Here is an 18,227-nt window from a genome sequence, read left to right as displayed (position 1 = left end):
ACCCTGCGTGTTATGTGAGACTATGGATAGGTGAGGAGGTGCAGAAGTGGATGCCATACTGGACCAGAGAGGAGGACTGCCCCTGGGTGTATCAGAGGACTTACCTTAGAAAAAGGCGGAGAGGGTCCGAGCAGGATGATCTCCGAGCTGGAGGCGTGATGATAGGTGAGTTCCTGGAATGTGCGTCATCTGGGAATCTCTTCAGAACCTGGAAAAGCTGCGGTAGATGAGGGAAGAGACAGAGGGGGTGAAGAGAAGAGAAAGGAAATATTAGACAAAGAGAGCGAGGTTCAAAGCACCAGACCGTGGATGCAGATTGAAGCGCACAGGTGCAAAACCCTAATATGACAAAAACAAACTCAAAAATAAAAAGGGAGGGGGAAAAAGTACCAAAAACAAGTAGGAGACCGAGTTCCCTGGGAAGTCGCCTCCAAGTCCTCGCCTAGGACGCCCAACAGGGGCTCCTAGACAGGAAAAGAAAAGGTTGTCCGAGAGTAGAAGTGGGGTTCTGCTCAAAGACAAGGTGAGGGGCATGGCAGCCGCCCCAGCCAAATTACCTTTGCCGAGAGTGAAAAGAGAAGGGAGAAGATCCCTCCTCCCCTCACCCTTCAATCAGAAAACTATGGACAAAGACCATTCAAAACATATAAACACTTCATATAATGTAGCATCAATATGAGCGGAAAGGAAGAGAGCACACCAAAATGGGGTGGGGGTAGGGGGATAGTTAGCACTCCTGCGAGTACCTGAGTAGAGCCCCCCCCCCCCCCAATCGATGCTCATGGGAGGGCATGAGGAGTCGGAAAACAAAGGTGAGGGGAGGGGAAGGAAGAGCAGGATGGGAAAGATTTCAGGGGAGGTAGAGGGAGAGGGGAGATGGATTAGGGAGGAGGGGAAAGGCAGGGAGCAAAGGGTGGGGAGGGAAATATAGCACAACCCTGTGCTAAATGGTACCCGCTAGGGGAGGTATAGATTTAACAAGAGAACAAGAGCCAAAGTCCCTTAGGCGAAAAGCCTGAGACAAGGTGCCATGTAGGCAAAAAAAAAGGTGGAGCCGGGAGATATTAGCCCCCCAAAAAAAGAAAAAAGTGTCCTCAGGGCGGTCTGGCTTCTCGTGATCGCTTGGATTGCTGGTTAACCCACGATGGAGTCACGGGGCTGGTAGGAGAAGGTCGTTTGGGAGCTGGAGTTCCTTTATGTTGACTCGCAGAAAGCTGTCCTTGGGAAAGGAGACCCAGTTGGAGCATAATCTTCTCACCATCCGGAAACGAAGAAAAACCATAGGACTTGTTGCGGTAGGAAAAAGTCAATCTGAAGGGAAAGGACCAGCGATAAGTGATATTCTTCTGGGTGAGAATCAGTAGTAGCGGCTTCAAGGACCTCCGTTTCTGGATAGTGTAAGGAGACAGGTCCGCAAAGACCTGAATGGGGGACCCCTGAGTGGAAAGCTGATCCATATTGCGTGTGAGCCTCATGACTTCCTCTTTAATTGCATAAAAATGAGGCTTAACAACGATATCTCGAGGAAGTCCATCAGCTCTTGGCGACTGGCTGGCTCTATGGGCCCTATCCAGCTCTAGGTGGTGTTCAGGAATGTCAGGCATCAGTTCTTTCAGAAATGTACGAACCGCAGAATGAGTATCCTTAACTGCTTCCGGGAGCCCCCGTATACGGAAGTTATAACGCCTAGACCGATTTTCCAGGTCGTCAATTTTAGACATGGCGTAGTCAAGTTGGTCTTGTAACACTTGAATGTGGGATGAGTTCTGATGCATCCGAGCAACGGTCTGGTCTGATTTCTTTTCAATTGCATCAATCCGTGATCCTAAGTGGAGTATGTCTTGGTGAATAGAGGTGGTGATCTGTGTGGCATTCAATGCAAGACCCCTGTCTAACATCTTGGAGAAGGAGGCCATCATAGAAGCAAAGTCAGTGGGACATGGGGAGAGGCCCTGTGCTGCAGCAGCTTGTGGCTCAGGGCTGTAAGTGTAGTCTCCCAGAGGTGTCAGGGCGAATTCCCCCAGGGTGTGCTCTAGAAGCGATTCTGTGGACGCCGGGGACGGGTAGGGCTGTCCTCCAATACTCACAGGGAGGGCAGATGGGGTGCGCAGAAGGGGTGCAGGCTGGTCCTGATCCGCTATGGAGTCCGTGGGAGCAGCTGAGGTGCCCGCGCTGTGCGGGTCGGGAGCCGCCATCTTGTATGCCTCAGGCGTCCGCAGGCCGGGATCGAATTGAGGCATAAGATCCCTCCTTGCGGGGACTCCGGACATCTGAGGTGTGGGAGCGGAGGTTCCGCCGTACGATGATGGGCGCAGGGAGCAGTGTGGTATGGCAATCGGTCCTTGTCCACGATTCAGCGGCTGAGGCGGTGCGGAGCTCCGAGATCAGTCCTCCATCTCGGAGCAGACGCGCATGCGCACTCCCGGAGATATTTATTTTACATACAAACAAATCATTATAGCATCTTTCACCGCCATGTTACTGTAGCCAATGACCTGGAACTTCCTTCCGGGCTTCGCCACAACTTGCCGACCTGTTTACAATTAGTTGCCTAGCTACCGCATGTAGTTATAAGGGACCATTGCGGAAGTTTACCGACGCTGCTGAAGACGTATTGATTACGAAACGCGTACGGCGTGTCGCGTCACTTCCGGTTCCTGCACATCGAGAACGAGGCTTGGACCGCATTGCGCTCCACACTCGTATCCGTGCCTGTTTATTTGCTTCTGATTGTGAGTACCTCTCTGTTACATACTAAATAAATCATCTAGACGTTATTACGCTATGTGCCTTGTCTATCTATCATCCCTTGGTATACGGCTATGAGCTATATCTGGCGGACCCCTCGGACCATCCCCGGCCTATAGGAGAGTAGTAGGACCCACTAGTAGCCCTGAGATACCTCCAGTTAGGACCTCCGAGACTACTTCCAGGACCTATCGATCCAGGAGGAGGGGAGACACTGAGACCCTTGATCTTTATACACCCGCCTTATACCCCTGTGTGGGGTGGGTGCTTCTGGTGAGTGAGTTTTTTTACCAGAAAGGATCACGCAGCACCCTACCACACGGCACGGGGTCACTCTTTTGAATTTAAGTGATTGTCACCTATTATCCACCCATCTATATATATATAATTTTTTGGATATCTTTCACATTATACTCAGCCACTGGACTAAAGAGATTTCACCGGTTGGACTGTTCACATATTTGTTGCACACCAGTACTAATTTGGACTATGTTTTCATTTCATTTTATTTATTTTATATTTATATATATCCTCTGCATACCAGTTTTCTTTTAGCACCTTATAGCACTTTCAGTATACTGTATGATACAGTTGGGAACTTTTGCACGTGCACGATAACACTATATTTGATAAGCACCTTACCTGTTAAGCACTTTATCTGATCAGCACTTCATTTGTAATTTATTTTCAAGTATGCAACATTTATGTTATGATATTTAATCATTTGCAACTGGCAAATTCTTGGCCTCTCAACTGAAGGCAAAGCGCCTGAAGTCGCATATTCCCTATATGCACCATCACCTGACTAAAAAAACTCTATACAAATCCTAAAGACATAGCAAATGTCTTCAAGGATTACTACGAATCCCTGTACAATCTAGAAGACTCCGAACCAACTGCTCCTGACATTGACAATTTTCTTAACAATCTCAACTTACAGTCTCTGACGAAGGACTCACTTTTGGCCCTTAACGAACCGATCACTGTAAAGGAGGTCCTGGATGTTATCTGTTCTCTACCATTACACAAATCCCCGGGAATTGATGGTTTTTCGGCGGAATACTACAAGACTTTTTCACAAACCCTTGCGCCACATTTAACTAGCGTATTTAATACAGCAGCTCAATCAGGTTCCTTCCCTAAGGAAATGCTCCAGATGGTTATATTTACAATCCCCAAACCCGGTAAAACTCCTGACTCTCCTCAAAACTTCCGGCCTATTTCCCTCCTCAACGTGGATCTCAAGATCTACGCTAAGGTACTGGTCAATAGATTGCTCCAAGTTACCCCACTTCTGATTTAGATCAAGTAGGTTTTGTAAAGGGTAGACAAGCCCCTGACCGCACACGTCGAATGATAAATCTCCTCAAATATGCGGAAAATAAATGTGTCCCTTCCATTTTTGTTGCTTTAGACGCCGAAAAAGCGTTTGATAGGGTCCATTGGGGTTACCTATCACAAACGCTTAGTAAGTTCGGCTTTAAAGACCTGATAATCTCAGCCATTATGTCACTATATTCGAACCCGACGGCGTGCGTATATTCTGATGGACTACTGTCAAACCCATTCACACTTTCCAACAGTACTAGGCAAGGCTGCCCACTATCGCCTATCCTGTTCTCCTTAGCTATTGAACCTCTGGCGGAAACTATTAGATCCAATCCTTTGATTAAAGGTATTACTATAGTCCCTTCGCAACACAAATTGGGATTATTTGCAGATGATAACACTCTCACCTTATCTGACCCCTCCAACTCCCTGGTGGAGACTAAGAGAAATCTTAGCGACCTTTAGCGCAGTCTCATTATATAAGATTAATACCAGTAAATGTTCAGCATTGCCAATTAACGTCTCTACCGGGGAATTGGAGATGCTCAAATGCTTGTTTCCTTGTGACTGGAGCTCGTAATCCATATAATACCTGGGTATCCAATTAACCACACCGACCGAAAACCTCTATCAATACAATTATGTACCGCTACTGGAGCATGTTGCAGAGGAATTCTCCTCCATCAAAAAAATTCACTTGTCATGGTTGAGTCGCATCGCGGCGTATAGGACGCAGGTTCTTCCTAAACTTCTCTACTACTTTAGGACTTTGCCAATACCGCTACCAAATTGGTTTTTTGATAAACTTGCCAAATCTCTATGACAGTTTTTATGGAACGGTAAACATCCTAGAATCTCCCTGACTAGACTGTACGACTCAAAAAGATACGGAAGCGTAGGCCTACCCAATGCAAAAGCTTATTATTTGGCTGCCATCCTGAGTCAGGCTAAATATTGGTTCTCCGCACAGGAGGACAATTTATGGAACCAAATTGAACGCTATGTCACTGACACCCATGAACTCCCAGCGTTAGCAATGGTCAGGTGTTTGGACTGTAATATTAAGATACTGCAATATCCGACTATTTTAGCTACTGTTTCCGCTTGGTCCACATTATTGCAGCAAGATTTAGGGGACGGAACCTGTGTGTCTCTCCAGATCCCGACCGCTAGTTACCATTTCCTAATACCAGGGCTATCCACCTCCCAGTGGAGGAAACAGGGTCTGAACTTTCCTCCTGAGGCGCTTTCCAACCCTAGTCCTATAGATGTTTTGAACCTCTCCCAAATTAAGTCTTACAATAAATCCACCATAGCCCCCCCCCCCACTTCACATTCCAGTAAAGATGTGGAATTATCTAATGAATAAGTCCCCCCCCCCACCCCACATGTAAAGGTATCTCTATATTTTATCCCATCTGTAATTGCCCTGAGGGGTTGAGGAAATCTCCTATGCTGCTTAAATGGGAAAAGGATCTGGCCTGGTCTTTTTCGGTTGCCCAGTGGCTGGCAGCTTTTACAGCCAACGCTACATCCTCGGCTTGCGTCGACCACTGGGACAATGCGCAGAAGATCTTGCACAGATATTACATGGCACCACACAGACTGTACATGATCGACAACACTTTCTCGTCGTTATGCTGGAGAGATTGTCGCCAAGTTGGGAATTTATTACATGTGCTATGGGATTGCCCCATCATTCAACCTCTGTGGACACAGGTTGCATCCATTAAATCCACACTAAGCGGGAACACATATGTTATGAACCCTGCATTAGCTCTTTTGAGTGTGGGTATTGACCAATTCCGATCTGATTGCAGAACGATTGTAGCCTACTTACTGTTTGCAACTAGAATAGCAATGGCTAAACACTGGAAACTAAACTCTCCCCCCACTATTGGGGAAATTAAACACAGAGTCAATTATCAGTATGAATTGGAGAAGCTGCTGGCGTACAAAGAACACAAAGCTTCTCCATTCCATTACAAATGGGATAAATGGCTAACACTATTCCCTATCGTTGACTAGTCAGTATGATCTAGAATATGTTGTAAAAGTTCATCGCTTTAGACTGGTGCCCTCTGGTGGTGTACCCAGATCCCCCTCCCTTTCCTTCCCATCTCCCCCACCCCTCTCTTTTTCCCCTTTTTTTTTCCTACTGGTTATGCACAATGTTGAAAGTTCACCCACATGTCTGCTCGTTGCCTTTCTAACATGATAGCTTTTATAGACTGAAATTGCATAGTGATGGGCTCACCATACACCAGCAGTCTAGATTCTGGAATGAGGGGGCGGGTGATGGCAGCCCCGCTTCCTCAGGTGAGCGACGCTGGGGATTGCCTGTTCACAGTATGTTCCCAATGGGTGGACAGGTATTCCCCTTTTATCTACCCACTCCTTCCAGTATCAAGGTCCGCTCAAGCCCATGGTCTATAGGTGCACTACGCTTACTGGTATGCCTACGATACATTTCCAATTGAGTGGTACCCTATGTAAAGGGACTTTCAGGATGCATTATGCCATGTTTCACTGTTTGCACTTTGGAAGCTGATGCTACTGTCTCTGTTTATGTAACCATTGCATTAGTTACTACATTGTTGTTTCTGTATTATTTGAAAAACTTTCAATAAAAATGTATGTTTAAAAAAAAAAATAGGGGGCAGAAACATCTGTAGAAGGAGTCCAACATCTTCGCTCAGGAGCAGCGGCATGAGGAGTAAGTTTTGCAGAGGGTACTCGGAGACGGATATTTTTAACAGAGAGCCAGACGTTGTCACCAGGAAGAATTTTGGGACTTACGCGGTGTAGAGTAGACAATCTGTAGCTGCTTGGTACTTGGAAGCTGTCAGATGTGAGTTCCTGGAAACATCTGCCACTGAAGGAGCAAGAATGTGAAAAGCTAAGTCAGATGCCTGGACTGGAGCAGAGACCTGTAACCAAGATGAAGAGTCTGGTGAGGTGGCTGGCAAAGAGGATGCAGGAATGGGAGTGAGGACGGTTAGCAAAGGTAAGGGAATAGGAGCTGAGGCTTTCGTTTGTACAGTGGGCATGACGGGCTGTGCTGAACAGTAACCTGGAATAGGAACTGAAGCTAGTAATGTTGGAACCATGGCAGGGTCCAAAGCAGCTGAAGGGGATAAGGGAGTTAGGGTCTCAGCAGACAGGGTATACAAAGCTGGAACCTCAGGCTGTACAGTGGTCACAGATGTTGGGGCCTTCACCCATCCAGATGGTAGCAGAGTTGGAGCTTTGAGCTGTACACAAAGTAAAGGGATTGATGGTTTAGGCAGCAAAGAGGGTAAGGAACTAGAGGTGGACAGCACCAGAAGGAGTAGGCAGGGGAGCAGCTTTTTTACAAAGACCTCTGGGAAGGTCTGATAATGTGGAGGGAGCATCCACGAGGTGGCGACCTTCACCATGGGTACAGAGAGAGGTGGGAGCACCTTAGGGAGACAAGTCTGAATGCATTGGGTGCCCCATGACAACATCTGACCAGGGTTCCAATTGAAATAGGGTGAATGTTTTTGCAACCGTGGCAGTCCAAGAATGATGGGACTAGAAGACTTAGGAAGGACCAGGAAGGAGATTTCCTCACAATGAAGAACACCAACATGCATAGTTATGGGGATAGTTTTGAATTGTAGGGGTCCTAAGGCTAAGGTAGAGCCGTCGACTGCAGATTCTGAGAGGGGCTTAGTCAAGAGAATTATAGTAATGCCCAATTCAGCAGCCAAGGATTGCTCCATTAGGTTTCCGGCTGCCCCAGAGTCCACATATGCATCTACTTGATAGGAGTTCAGGGCCCAATGAATTGAGACAGGTAAGACAGATAAAGGGAATTCAGGTTCTGGTCTAGATTCCCACCCTCCAAGGGACCTAGACCTGAGAGTTTTCCTGGGCGGACAGAACTTTATTATGTGACCATTAGCACCGCAGTAAAGACATAGGCCAAGTCTCAGGCAACGTGACCTCTCTTGTGGGGTGAGGTGTGTCTGGCCTAATTGCATAGGTTCTTAAGGAGCCAACACAGTGGGAGAGATGGGTTGTTCTAGATCGTCCTTGACAACAGGAGCTAAGTGACCCACTGAGGGGGCGACGTGGCGCAGTCTTTCCAGATCTCGCTCCTGGAAGCGGACATCGATTTGGATGCTAAGGGCGATCAAGCCATCCAAGGTGGTGGGTATAGTTCTGCCAGCTTGTTCATCCTTTATGTGATCCAAAAGACCTTGCCAAAAAAGTTTGCAGTAAGAGCCTCATTATTCCATGCTAGTTCCAAAGCCAACGTGCACAACTGAACTGCATATTGACCAACAGTCATGTTTCATGTTTCCTTGACAAAGATGAAGAAGCGCTCCAGAAGCAGATGGGGACCTCCAGGCACATCAAAAGTGTTACCGAAAGCTTGTATGAAGGCCGAGATACTGGAAACAGTAGGATCTTGATGCTCCCACAGTGGTGAGGCCCAAGCCAGAGCTGGTCCCGAAAGGAGTGAAATCATGTATGCTACCTTGGAACGATCAGGAGGAAAATAATGGCCCGCTAGCTCGAAGTGGATTGAGCACTGATTGATGAAAATCTGATAGGTTTTGGGGTCACCAGAGAAGCGAGGCTGCGGAGGCAGCTGGAGTTTTGAAGGACTGCCCTCTGCTGGAGGGACTGCGGTAGCTGAAGCGGCAGGGACGGACACAGGACCCTGAATGGAAGGTGAGGGAGTAGGCACATCCTGCAGCTGATATAGACGAGAGGAAAGTGCCTGCATACATTGCATAATCTGTTCTTGATAAGCCTGCTGAACATCAACTCTCTGCATCAAACACTGAAGTTGATCCAGCAGGGGCTGCAGTGTCTCCAAGGAGCTCATGGCCTGAGCAAACTGTCAAGTGTCTGTGGTAGTGACTAGTGAGCCCTTGTAGACTGCCAGCTCAGTATTCCCCAGGGTGCAGAGTCTTGAACCACAATTAAAAGGGACAAAGGATAATAAAAAAGGGCGGATACCGCAAGAGTTACCGGTTACTACACCAACTCTAATTAAAAATTCCTACAGATCCCAATCATCAATAAATTACACTCATTGATGAAATAGCCATCCCGGCAAACTTACTAAGAAATACTCCCACCTGCACTGCTTAGTAACTTATGCAGTGATCAATTCACTCCCAACTTCCCGAACATCCGCAGGAACACGTCACAGGAGGAATAAATTAGTGGTATAGACCACCTACATTCACTTTTGATAACACAGCAGTTCTGTGATGACATACACGTTGCACCGGCCGGTACCCTGTTATTTGTTTTATGTTTAAATGTTGTTTGTCTTATTCCACGTTTATACTGGTTATTAATGCACATGCTAAATATCTGTACGGTTATGTAATTACATATAATGAATTTTTCACAATAAATTGTGAAACATTTTTCACAATAAACTCTTTACATTGTGTCCCTAAATTTGTCCTGACCATTTAACCACTCTTGAGTTCTGATCCTTGGACAGAACACCTTCCCATATGCATGCCCAGGTTAGGTCGGACATGTATTATTGAAATACAGGGACGGGTTATAGCAATTTGAAAAGCTCCATAAATCCACCTTATGCGAGAGTCTAAGCCCAAGCCTGCTTCTTCACCAGAGCTCCTGATGGTGGGGATGGACTTGCAGCATACTGGAACCAGGTCGCGGCCCCCAGGTAGCCCCAGCTGAGGGTGCAGAGTACAAGCAGGAGACAAGCCGAGGTCAGGGCAGGTAGCGAAAAAACACAGATGGTAAATGAAGCTGGGGTCGGTACATGGTTAATCAGACACAGTAGCCAAAGGGCATGCAAATGGGAGCTCAGAGAACTGTGAAGTTGCTCAGGCAAGGAGTATTGCACTGAGCAGGTGTATATATATATATAGGGAAGCAAACAGGGAGGTGACCCAGGAAGTAATAGAAGGGAAAATTATTTAAACCCACAGTGGAGCAGGCGATTGCCATAGGTGAACAGAGAAGCCAAACACCACATGTGATTGTGAAATGGAGTCAAAGATCTAGCAGAACCCTGCAGCAAGGTGGTAAGAATTTCACAAACAATCTGCAGGCTAGACCATGTCTACACCCACGGGTCAGTGAGTACTCCACCTTTCCATTTGCCTGCCCAGGCTCGCTCCTGCTCCTCACGATGCCTTCCTCTACTTGATGAGGCTCAGCCCATCCATCCATCCATCCCCGAGGGATCTCTCCCCCCCCTTCATGGTTGATTGCTTGACATTGTGTACTTGAGACACATCCTCACTGTGAGAGGCATTTCAGCCGATCCATTGCAGAAGGAGAAAACTATCCATCCTTGAATCCTACATTGGTTCACACTGCAGTAATCCTTGGCAAATGGTGAGAAATGGTGTCCTTAATGTGTTTGTACAGCTGATGTCCAGCTGACACCTCTGAGGTTTCCTGTATCTCACCGTGGCTGGATCTGATAAATGTGCATATTTTTAGCACCGATTACTGTAGTAATGGCACTGGTCCCCTCAAAAGTGTCAAAAATGTCAGTTAGGGGTCCGATCTGTCCGCCGCAATGTCGAAGTCCCGCTAAAAATCTCAGATCGCTGCCAAATAAATAAATAAAAATGACATAAATCTTCCCCCTAGTTTGTAGACGCGATAACTTTTGCGCAAACCAATCAAAATACGCTTATTGGGATTTTTTTTTTACCAAAAATATGTAGCAGAATACAAATTGGCCTAAAAAGATGAAAAAATTTGATTTTTACATTTTTTTTTTTTGGGGGGGGGGGGGATATTATATAGCAGAACGTGAAAAATATTGTTTTTCTTTTTCAGAATTGTAGCTCTTTTTTTGTTTATAGCGCAAAAAATAAAAATCGCACAGGTGTTAAAATACCACCAAAAGAAAGCTCTAATTGTGGGGAAAAAGACATTTTATTAGGGTACATCATCGCTCAACTGCTCAATTTTCCGTTAAAGTAACCCAGTGCCGAATTGAAAAAAATGGTTTGGTCATTAAGGAGGCGAAACCTTCCGGTCTAGAAGTAGTTAAAACAACCGGTTTATTGAATACAAATTATAAAAACACTGTATAACAAGTATAAAAAAGCCTGTTTTTTTAAGAAAGATTGAGCATATGCAAGCACATTCATACCAAAGGACACTTTATGGACCGATGCATTGTTTGTTTTGTTTTGTTTATGTTATATGGTTTGATATGATATGCTTATTTTGAAAATTTCTATGCAATTAGATTTAACCACTTAAATCCCACTTATGGGATTCTTTTTTTCCCTATTTATACTAACCTAGTTGGATGCAGCATCAGTCCAATGCTGCATCTGTTCCCCGGCGCCTCTACACTAAGAACTGAACGATCAAACATTGCTGTCAGTCAGCAGCTCTCCGCTCTGCCCCCTCCTCGCTCACTGGAGCACTGGGCTTTGGAGGCTGAGGCTGAGCTGGGTGTCGGTCTAGGTACCAGGTGGACCCCGACTCGGTGGTCGCGATGATGCAGTGCCCTGACCGACTTCTGTGACGGGACTTCAGCCCGCTCTCTGCTGAAAATGGGTCACAGGAGTGCAGAACAAACTGTACTCCTGTGATCCATAGATGTACAGCCAAACGAGCATCTCCTTTAAAGACCAAGCCTATTTCTGACATTTGTTGCTTACAAGTTAAAATCAGTATTTTTTGCTAGAAAATGACTTAGAACCCCCAAACATTATACGGTATATATTTTTTTAGCATAGACATGGAGAATAAAATGGCGTTTGTTGCAATATTTTATGTCACATCCCTATTAGCATTTGGGAGCGCAGCACCATTTTTGAATATAACTGTTAAAATACGACTTTATTTTCATATGTGTGGCTATTTTGCGAGCTTACAAAAATTGATCCCCTTTTAGATCGCTTTTCAGAGGCATTTGGCAGGTAATGAGGGGGAGCTATGAAGCCTTCCCACCACCTGTTTTAAACTCGTAACTTAGAGATGTAAAATGTAATCTCTAAACGTGCTGCAACTGTCTGCATTGCACATGTTTGCGGATCATTTCTCTGCCTTGAATGGGTTGCATTCAGTTGCGGGAGCAATAATTGTTTATGTAGGCATGAAGCAATGCATCACATCCACAGCATGCAAACACCAAAGTCTACTGCCTTTGCAGCTTAAGGAGAGGCAGTTGGGGATGCAAAAAAACACAGCTCAACTGCATGGTTTTTAACTCCCACCCCAACCCAATTCTAAATGAACCAAAAAAGTGACAGAGACAGATTTTGCAGAAAGGACGAGGTCACCAACACTATTGTTTTGTTTTTGAAATATACTTCACTGCTAAAATAAGGTGACCAGACATCCCCATTTTCCAGGGACAGTCCCCGGAATGAGGACCCTGTCCCTGGAGCCAGTCTGTCCCCGGATGTGTCCCCGGATTGCAGTGGCGTACAGACCGGGGAAATCCGCCCCACTTCGGGGGGGGGGGGGGTGTCAGGCCGGCGTCCCCCACCGTTTCAGCTTTAGTTTGAATCGCCGTATGCCGCTGTCACCCACAGTCCCACCTCCTTGTGTGGCTCCTTTGATAGAAAGCACATATGTCCAATGGCGGGACGTGTGCTGTCTGTCATAGGTAGGAGCCGATCCAAGAGGCGGGACTTGCGTGACGGTGGGAGCCCGGTGATTCAAATTAAAGCTGAAACAGTGGGGGATGCCAGCCTGTGTGAAAATCTGATGTGGCTCTCCTCCCTCTCCTCTGCTCTCCTCCCTGACCCCCTGCACTGATGAGACTGCACTGCTGGGCACTGATAAGACTGCATTGCTGAGCACTGGTAAGACTGCATTGCTGGGCACTGGTAAGACTGCACTGCTGGGCACAGGTGAAGCTGCCCTGCTGGGCACTGGTGAGGCTGCCTTGCTGGGCACTGGTGAGGCTGCCCTGCTGGGCACTGGTGAGGCTGCATTGCTGAGCACTGGTGAGGCTGCATTGCTGAGCACTGGTGAGGCTGCATTGCTGAGCACTGGTGAGGCTGCCCTACTGGGCACTGGTGATGCTGCACTGGAGGAGCACTGGTGAGGCTGCACTGGATGGGCACTGGTAAGACTGCACTGCTGGGCACTGGTAAGACTGCACTGCTGGGCACTGGTGAAGCTGCCCTGCTGGGCACTGGTAAAGCTGCCCTGCTGGGCACTGGTAAAGCTGCACTGCTGGGCACTGGTAAAGCTGCACTGCTGGGCACTGGTGAAGCTGCATTGCTGGGCACTGGTAAGACTACCCTACTGGGCACTGGTGAGGCTGCACTGGAGGGGCACTTGTGAGGCTGCACTGGAGGGGCACTGGTGAGGCTGCACTGGATGGGCACTGGTCAGGCTGCACTGGATGGGCACAGCTGAGCCTTGCATTCTTTATGTAATGCACTCGTGAACTCTGCACTCTGTTTTTTCTCTATCTTATCTTCATAACATTTGGTAGTCATATCTCAAAAAATTCTAAGAAGTATCTTTTTTTTTTCTCTCATGGAGGAAATGTGAGCAATAACACGTATATCATACAATCATTCCATAAACACGTAGCACATACATGGCACATATAATTTGAGGAAAATATGCTTATACAAGAATTTACCATTTGCCAATAAAAAAAAGTATGTCCCCGGATTTAATTTTAAAAATCTGGTCACCTTATGCTAAAATGCTTTACTCTGTAAACGAATTGATAGTGTTAGATTGGTATTAGTTTATATTTCTTCTAGATTGTATGGAGAGGGATGGTCTGTCTGGAGAGGGATGGTCTGTCTATCAGATAACTGGCACCATCCCCTGGGGTAAGGTAAACAATGTGTAATGTAACCAGGTATGGTAGTGGACTGTGGGGGGTAATGGGAGAGGGGGGGGGGGGTAAAGACACAGATGGGAATGATTCTACCAGGCCTGGATATGGGGATTTGAATGTGCCTCTAGACCAACAATAAAAATAGATTAAATTTAAAACAACAGTTTATATATGTTATGTTTCATCAACTCCAAAATGTTACATTTCTCTCTGAGGGCCACACATTAAGGCTCGGTTCACACTATTGCGATGCGGGAAGGCTGCGAATTCGCAGCCTGTTCCCGCATCGCACACGCACCCCCGGCAGTTCACACTGCCATATGCGATCCGCTGGGGGTGTCAATGTAATCTTAACGACACCCCCAGTTTGATCGCATATCGCAGTGCGATCGTGCAGTTCGCACAGGATCGGATCGCACAAGTGTGAACCGCTGTGCGATCCGATCCTGATGCGGCAGCAAAAATGCCTCCTGTGCGTGTTTGCTGCGGGTGCGGTGCGAATTTAGCCATACAAACTGTATGGCTAAACTCGCACCGCACAGCTGATCGCATGTCATGTCGGAGCAGTGCGCTCCGACATGACATGCGAACCCGGCAAACGCAGAAGTGTGAACCGGCTCTAAACGTGGTGCAGGAAACACATTCAAAGCACTGTGTCTGCAATCTGCAGCGGATGTCAGTGTAAAGTTAATGACCCCAAATGCAGGAAGCAAACGCAGTGCATTTGCCTGCACCGGATCAGCGGATCATCAAAGTACCATGAAATCCGGTTGAAGTACATTTTTAAAAAGTGGTGCATCTGCTACTTTTGGTGCGATGCAGTGTGATTTGTGATTTCAGCCCAAATAAATGGGCTTAAAACGCACTGCACGCAAATCACACAGGAATTTAACAGGAACATGAGCGCATTCCTATGCGATTCCTGGTGTGAACCAGCGCTGATTTAAAACTTTTCAGAGATAAACGACTAATCACATCAGGTTTGGTTCCCTCACTGATGACTAATGAGAATAGATTCAGAGACATTTTTTTCCAGTGTAACAAACCATACACACCATTGTTATATACAGTATAGGACATACTGTATAACTAGTGCAGAACACAAACACTCCGAGAGAAGTACATTGGAATAAAAAGGAATGCATTCATATGCCAGTTATTATTGTTAGTATATTTTTGCTCATCAAGTTTACACACAGTTTAGCCAATCACAGTTTTAACCACTTCCTTACTGCTCAACATCATATGACAACCTGGGCTTTAAGTGGGGATATCTGAATGATGGGTGCAGCCGCTGGATTGTTCTTACAGGCGGCGGGAGCCGACAATTCCCCCCCTCCCGCCGCGCTCCGGTGCTTCTACTGGCTCGCCCGTATGATTAGCAAGCCGGAGAAGGAATCTGCCGGAGGCTGAAGTACACCATAGATAAGGGGTGTCCAAACTATGACCCTCCAGCTGTTCAGGAACTACAATTCCCAATATTCCTAGTTAGGTCTGTGAAAGTCAGAGCCTTACAATGCCTCATGGGACCTGTAGTTCCGCAACACCTGGAGGGCCATAGTTTGGACACCCCTGGCATAGAGACTGTCGAGGACCAGATGGTCTCCGGCAGTCTCAATGACTCTAGGAGGCCTGGGCGCGACGTGATGACATCACGCCCGGCCTGGCAGTTGTCAATACTTCCTTGATCTCGGCTGGATACCCGAGATCATGTTATTTTTTTATTTGTTTTATTTCATTTCAGGCTTTCCAGCCTGTACGAGAGATCCGAGGTCTTTTTGACGACCCCAGATCTCTCCATAAAGAGGACCTGTAATGCACTATTCCTATTACAAAAGAGGTTTACATTCCTCGTAATAGGAAAAAGTGATCCAAAAAAAAAAAAATAATAAAATTGAAGAGAAAGTGTAAAAATAAAAAAATAAACATAAACAAAATAAAATAAAAATTGCCCCTGTCCCTGCATGCTCGCATGCGTACATCACTGCCACATATGTAAACGGTGTTCAATCCATACATGTGAATTATCGCCACGAACGTTACGAGCCCCCAACCCCTCTAACTCTAAACGTTGCCTATGGAGGTTCTTAGGTACCGAAGTTTGGAGTCCTTCCACAAGTGTGCGCAATTTTAAAATATGACACGTTCAGTATCTATTTAGTCAGCGTAACATCATCGATCACATTATACAAAAAATTGAGCTAATTTTAGGGTTTTGTTTTTTTAAATTCATAAAACGTTTTTTTTTTTTTTAAAAACATGTTTGAAAATTTTCTGCGCCAATACCGTGTGACATAAAAAGTTGCAATGACCGCCATTCTATTCCTTAGGGTCTCTGCTAAAATATATATATATATATAATACTGTTTGGGGGTTCTGAGTAATTTTCTAGCAAAAAAATAATGATTTTTACATGAAGGAGCGGAGTGCCAGAAACGGTCCGGTATGGAAGTGGTTAAAATCTTACTTACAAAATTAATTCACATTTTCAACTCTTAATTTATTTTGACAAAAGGCAAGAGAAGATATTTTGTATGTTTCATGGTAGATATGTACTACTTTTTGTCAGACATCCATCATAAATATACAAAAAAAAAAAAAAAAAGAACTGCATGCAGAGATCTTTGGGGTCGATTTACTAAAACTGGAGAGTGCAAAATCTGGAGAAGCTCTGCAGTCTGCTTCCAACTTTTTGCCAAAGCTTTTTTGAACAAGCTGAAGTTAGAAGCTAATTGGCTACCATGCAGAGAAGCACCAGATTTTGCACTCTCTAGTTTTAGTAAATCAACCTCTATATCTCATTGTTTCTACCTCTATATAAACGTAGCAGAGTGGAAAAGGGTAAAACATTTTTTGTGAGCACATTGTAAGAGACAAACATCACAAAATACAAATTCCTCACATAACTGATTTATATACAGCTTTACATTACTCTTTATAGGTATGCAAGAATTAGCATAAAATGTAGAGTAGACCAACATAAGAACTTATTCCAACACAGAAATACAATCAATATCTTACCGTTCTCTAATGCTGGGGCTGCGCTGCAGATTAGCGCAGATGCAAAGAGCGAAAGCAAACAAGTCAGAAACATCTTGAAACCACACAATGTCTTCTGGACGCGGTGCTTTTACCTCAGATAGTTAGAAACTGTATAAGACTAAAGTCTGACTAAATCCATCTGCTGTATAAGAATAAAGTCAGACTAAACCCATCTGCTGTTTATATATATGTGTATATGTAAATTCTCTAAAACAAACTCACCTTTGTTCAGTCAGTAAGGTAAACAATGGCGTTTACCTCAGAATCTTTTATCTGTAAGGACAGTTTTCATTAGAACACATTGCAAAATACTTTTGGTAATTTCAAACACAGCAAAGGTCACACAAAGTGTATTTGCATTATCTTTTTGTGTGTTTGACGGGAAGGGTTTAAAGCAGTTTTGTAACTCAGAAACTTGGGCAGCTCTGTAACAAGGAAATATGAAGTAGTTGAAGATTTTGTGAGAAAACTTGTTACAGGATTCCGTCCAAGTACAGAGGATTAGGGGCGATTGGGGATTATATTTGATTTTGTCCAATGAGGAAGTCACAGAGAGTGATTTTTTGCAATTTACATTTGCCACAAACGGACCCATTTCAGTAATGTTCACAGCTGGTGAATTTGGTCTTGACTATGTAAACTCTAATTCTGATCAGAAGACTCACAACAGCCAAATATGGGAAAGAAGGGGTGGTGGATTACCTTGCTTCCTCCCTAATAAAGGCTTAGTCCACCTTTAAAAAAAAAAAAAAAAATGATAATAAATGCACATACATTATATTTGTAACAGAAAAAAAATGAGCATTTATTCATTTTTTTTTTAATTTTTTTTTTTTTTGCAAAGGAGCCTGCAAAAACATTGTAACTTCTGAAGACTCTTCAATCAGCTCCTTGTCTGTACCGCCATACAAACTTTCAGCTAGAGAGCTGGAGGAAGTATTTTTGGACTATGAGTGCAGTAATCACCGTACTTCTGTGTTAATTGAAAACTTCCAAGTCCGTGCACTATGGCGCCATCCACGGATCTCTGCCCACTGAGCTATGCAAATTTCAAAAGTGACAGCTGCTGTGGGGGAGAAGAACCCACTGTCACAGGGGGAACAGGGGGTGATTTGGGGTTGGGTGGGCCAGATTTGTATCATGTTACACCCAAAATATGGGTTTAACATGTAATATGGTGCAAAAGATGGAGTTAGCCTTTAAAAGTAGGGAACTAAGAGACGCTATGGAGAAACCAGGTTACCTATGCTATTTGTTCGGTTATTATTTGTGATTCACAAAACTTTTGGCCAGTCCA

The 18,227-nt window shown here is 45.3% G+C and overlaps 2 protein-coding genes across 2 annotated transcripts in view; both read right to left on the bottom strand.

Annotated features, from left to right (window-relative positions):
• Positions 1-17,080, bottom strand: part of LOC309561645 (complement factor H-related protein 5-like) — a gene marked incomplete at its 3' end in the record, with an annotated part of 218,867 nt that extends 201,787 nt beyond the window's left edge. Inside the window, exon 1 of the mRNA XM_082265642.1 lies at positions 16,910-17,080. Within this exon, the coding sequence (XP_082121768.1) occupies positions 16,910-16,982 (73 nt within the window). The 5' untranslated portion in view covers positions 16,983-17,080. The remainder of the gene's footprint in view (positions 1-16,909) is intronic.
• LOC309562208 (uncharacterized protein) overlaps positions 1-18,227 on the bottom strand; it is a gene marked incomplete at its 5' end in the record, with an annotated part of 1,875,955 nt that overhangs the window by 975,891 nt on the left and 881,837 nt on the right. The gene's annotated exons all lie outside the window — the stretch shown is intronic.

This window comes from Pelophylax lessonae (genome assembly GCF_965119305.1).
Source record: "Pelophylax lessonae genome assembly, chromosome: 8".
NCBI lineage: Eukaryota > Metazoa > Chordata > Amphibia > Anura > Ranidae > Pelophylax > Pelophylax lessonae.
This window is presented reverse-complemented; position numbering and strand designations above follow the sequence as displayed.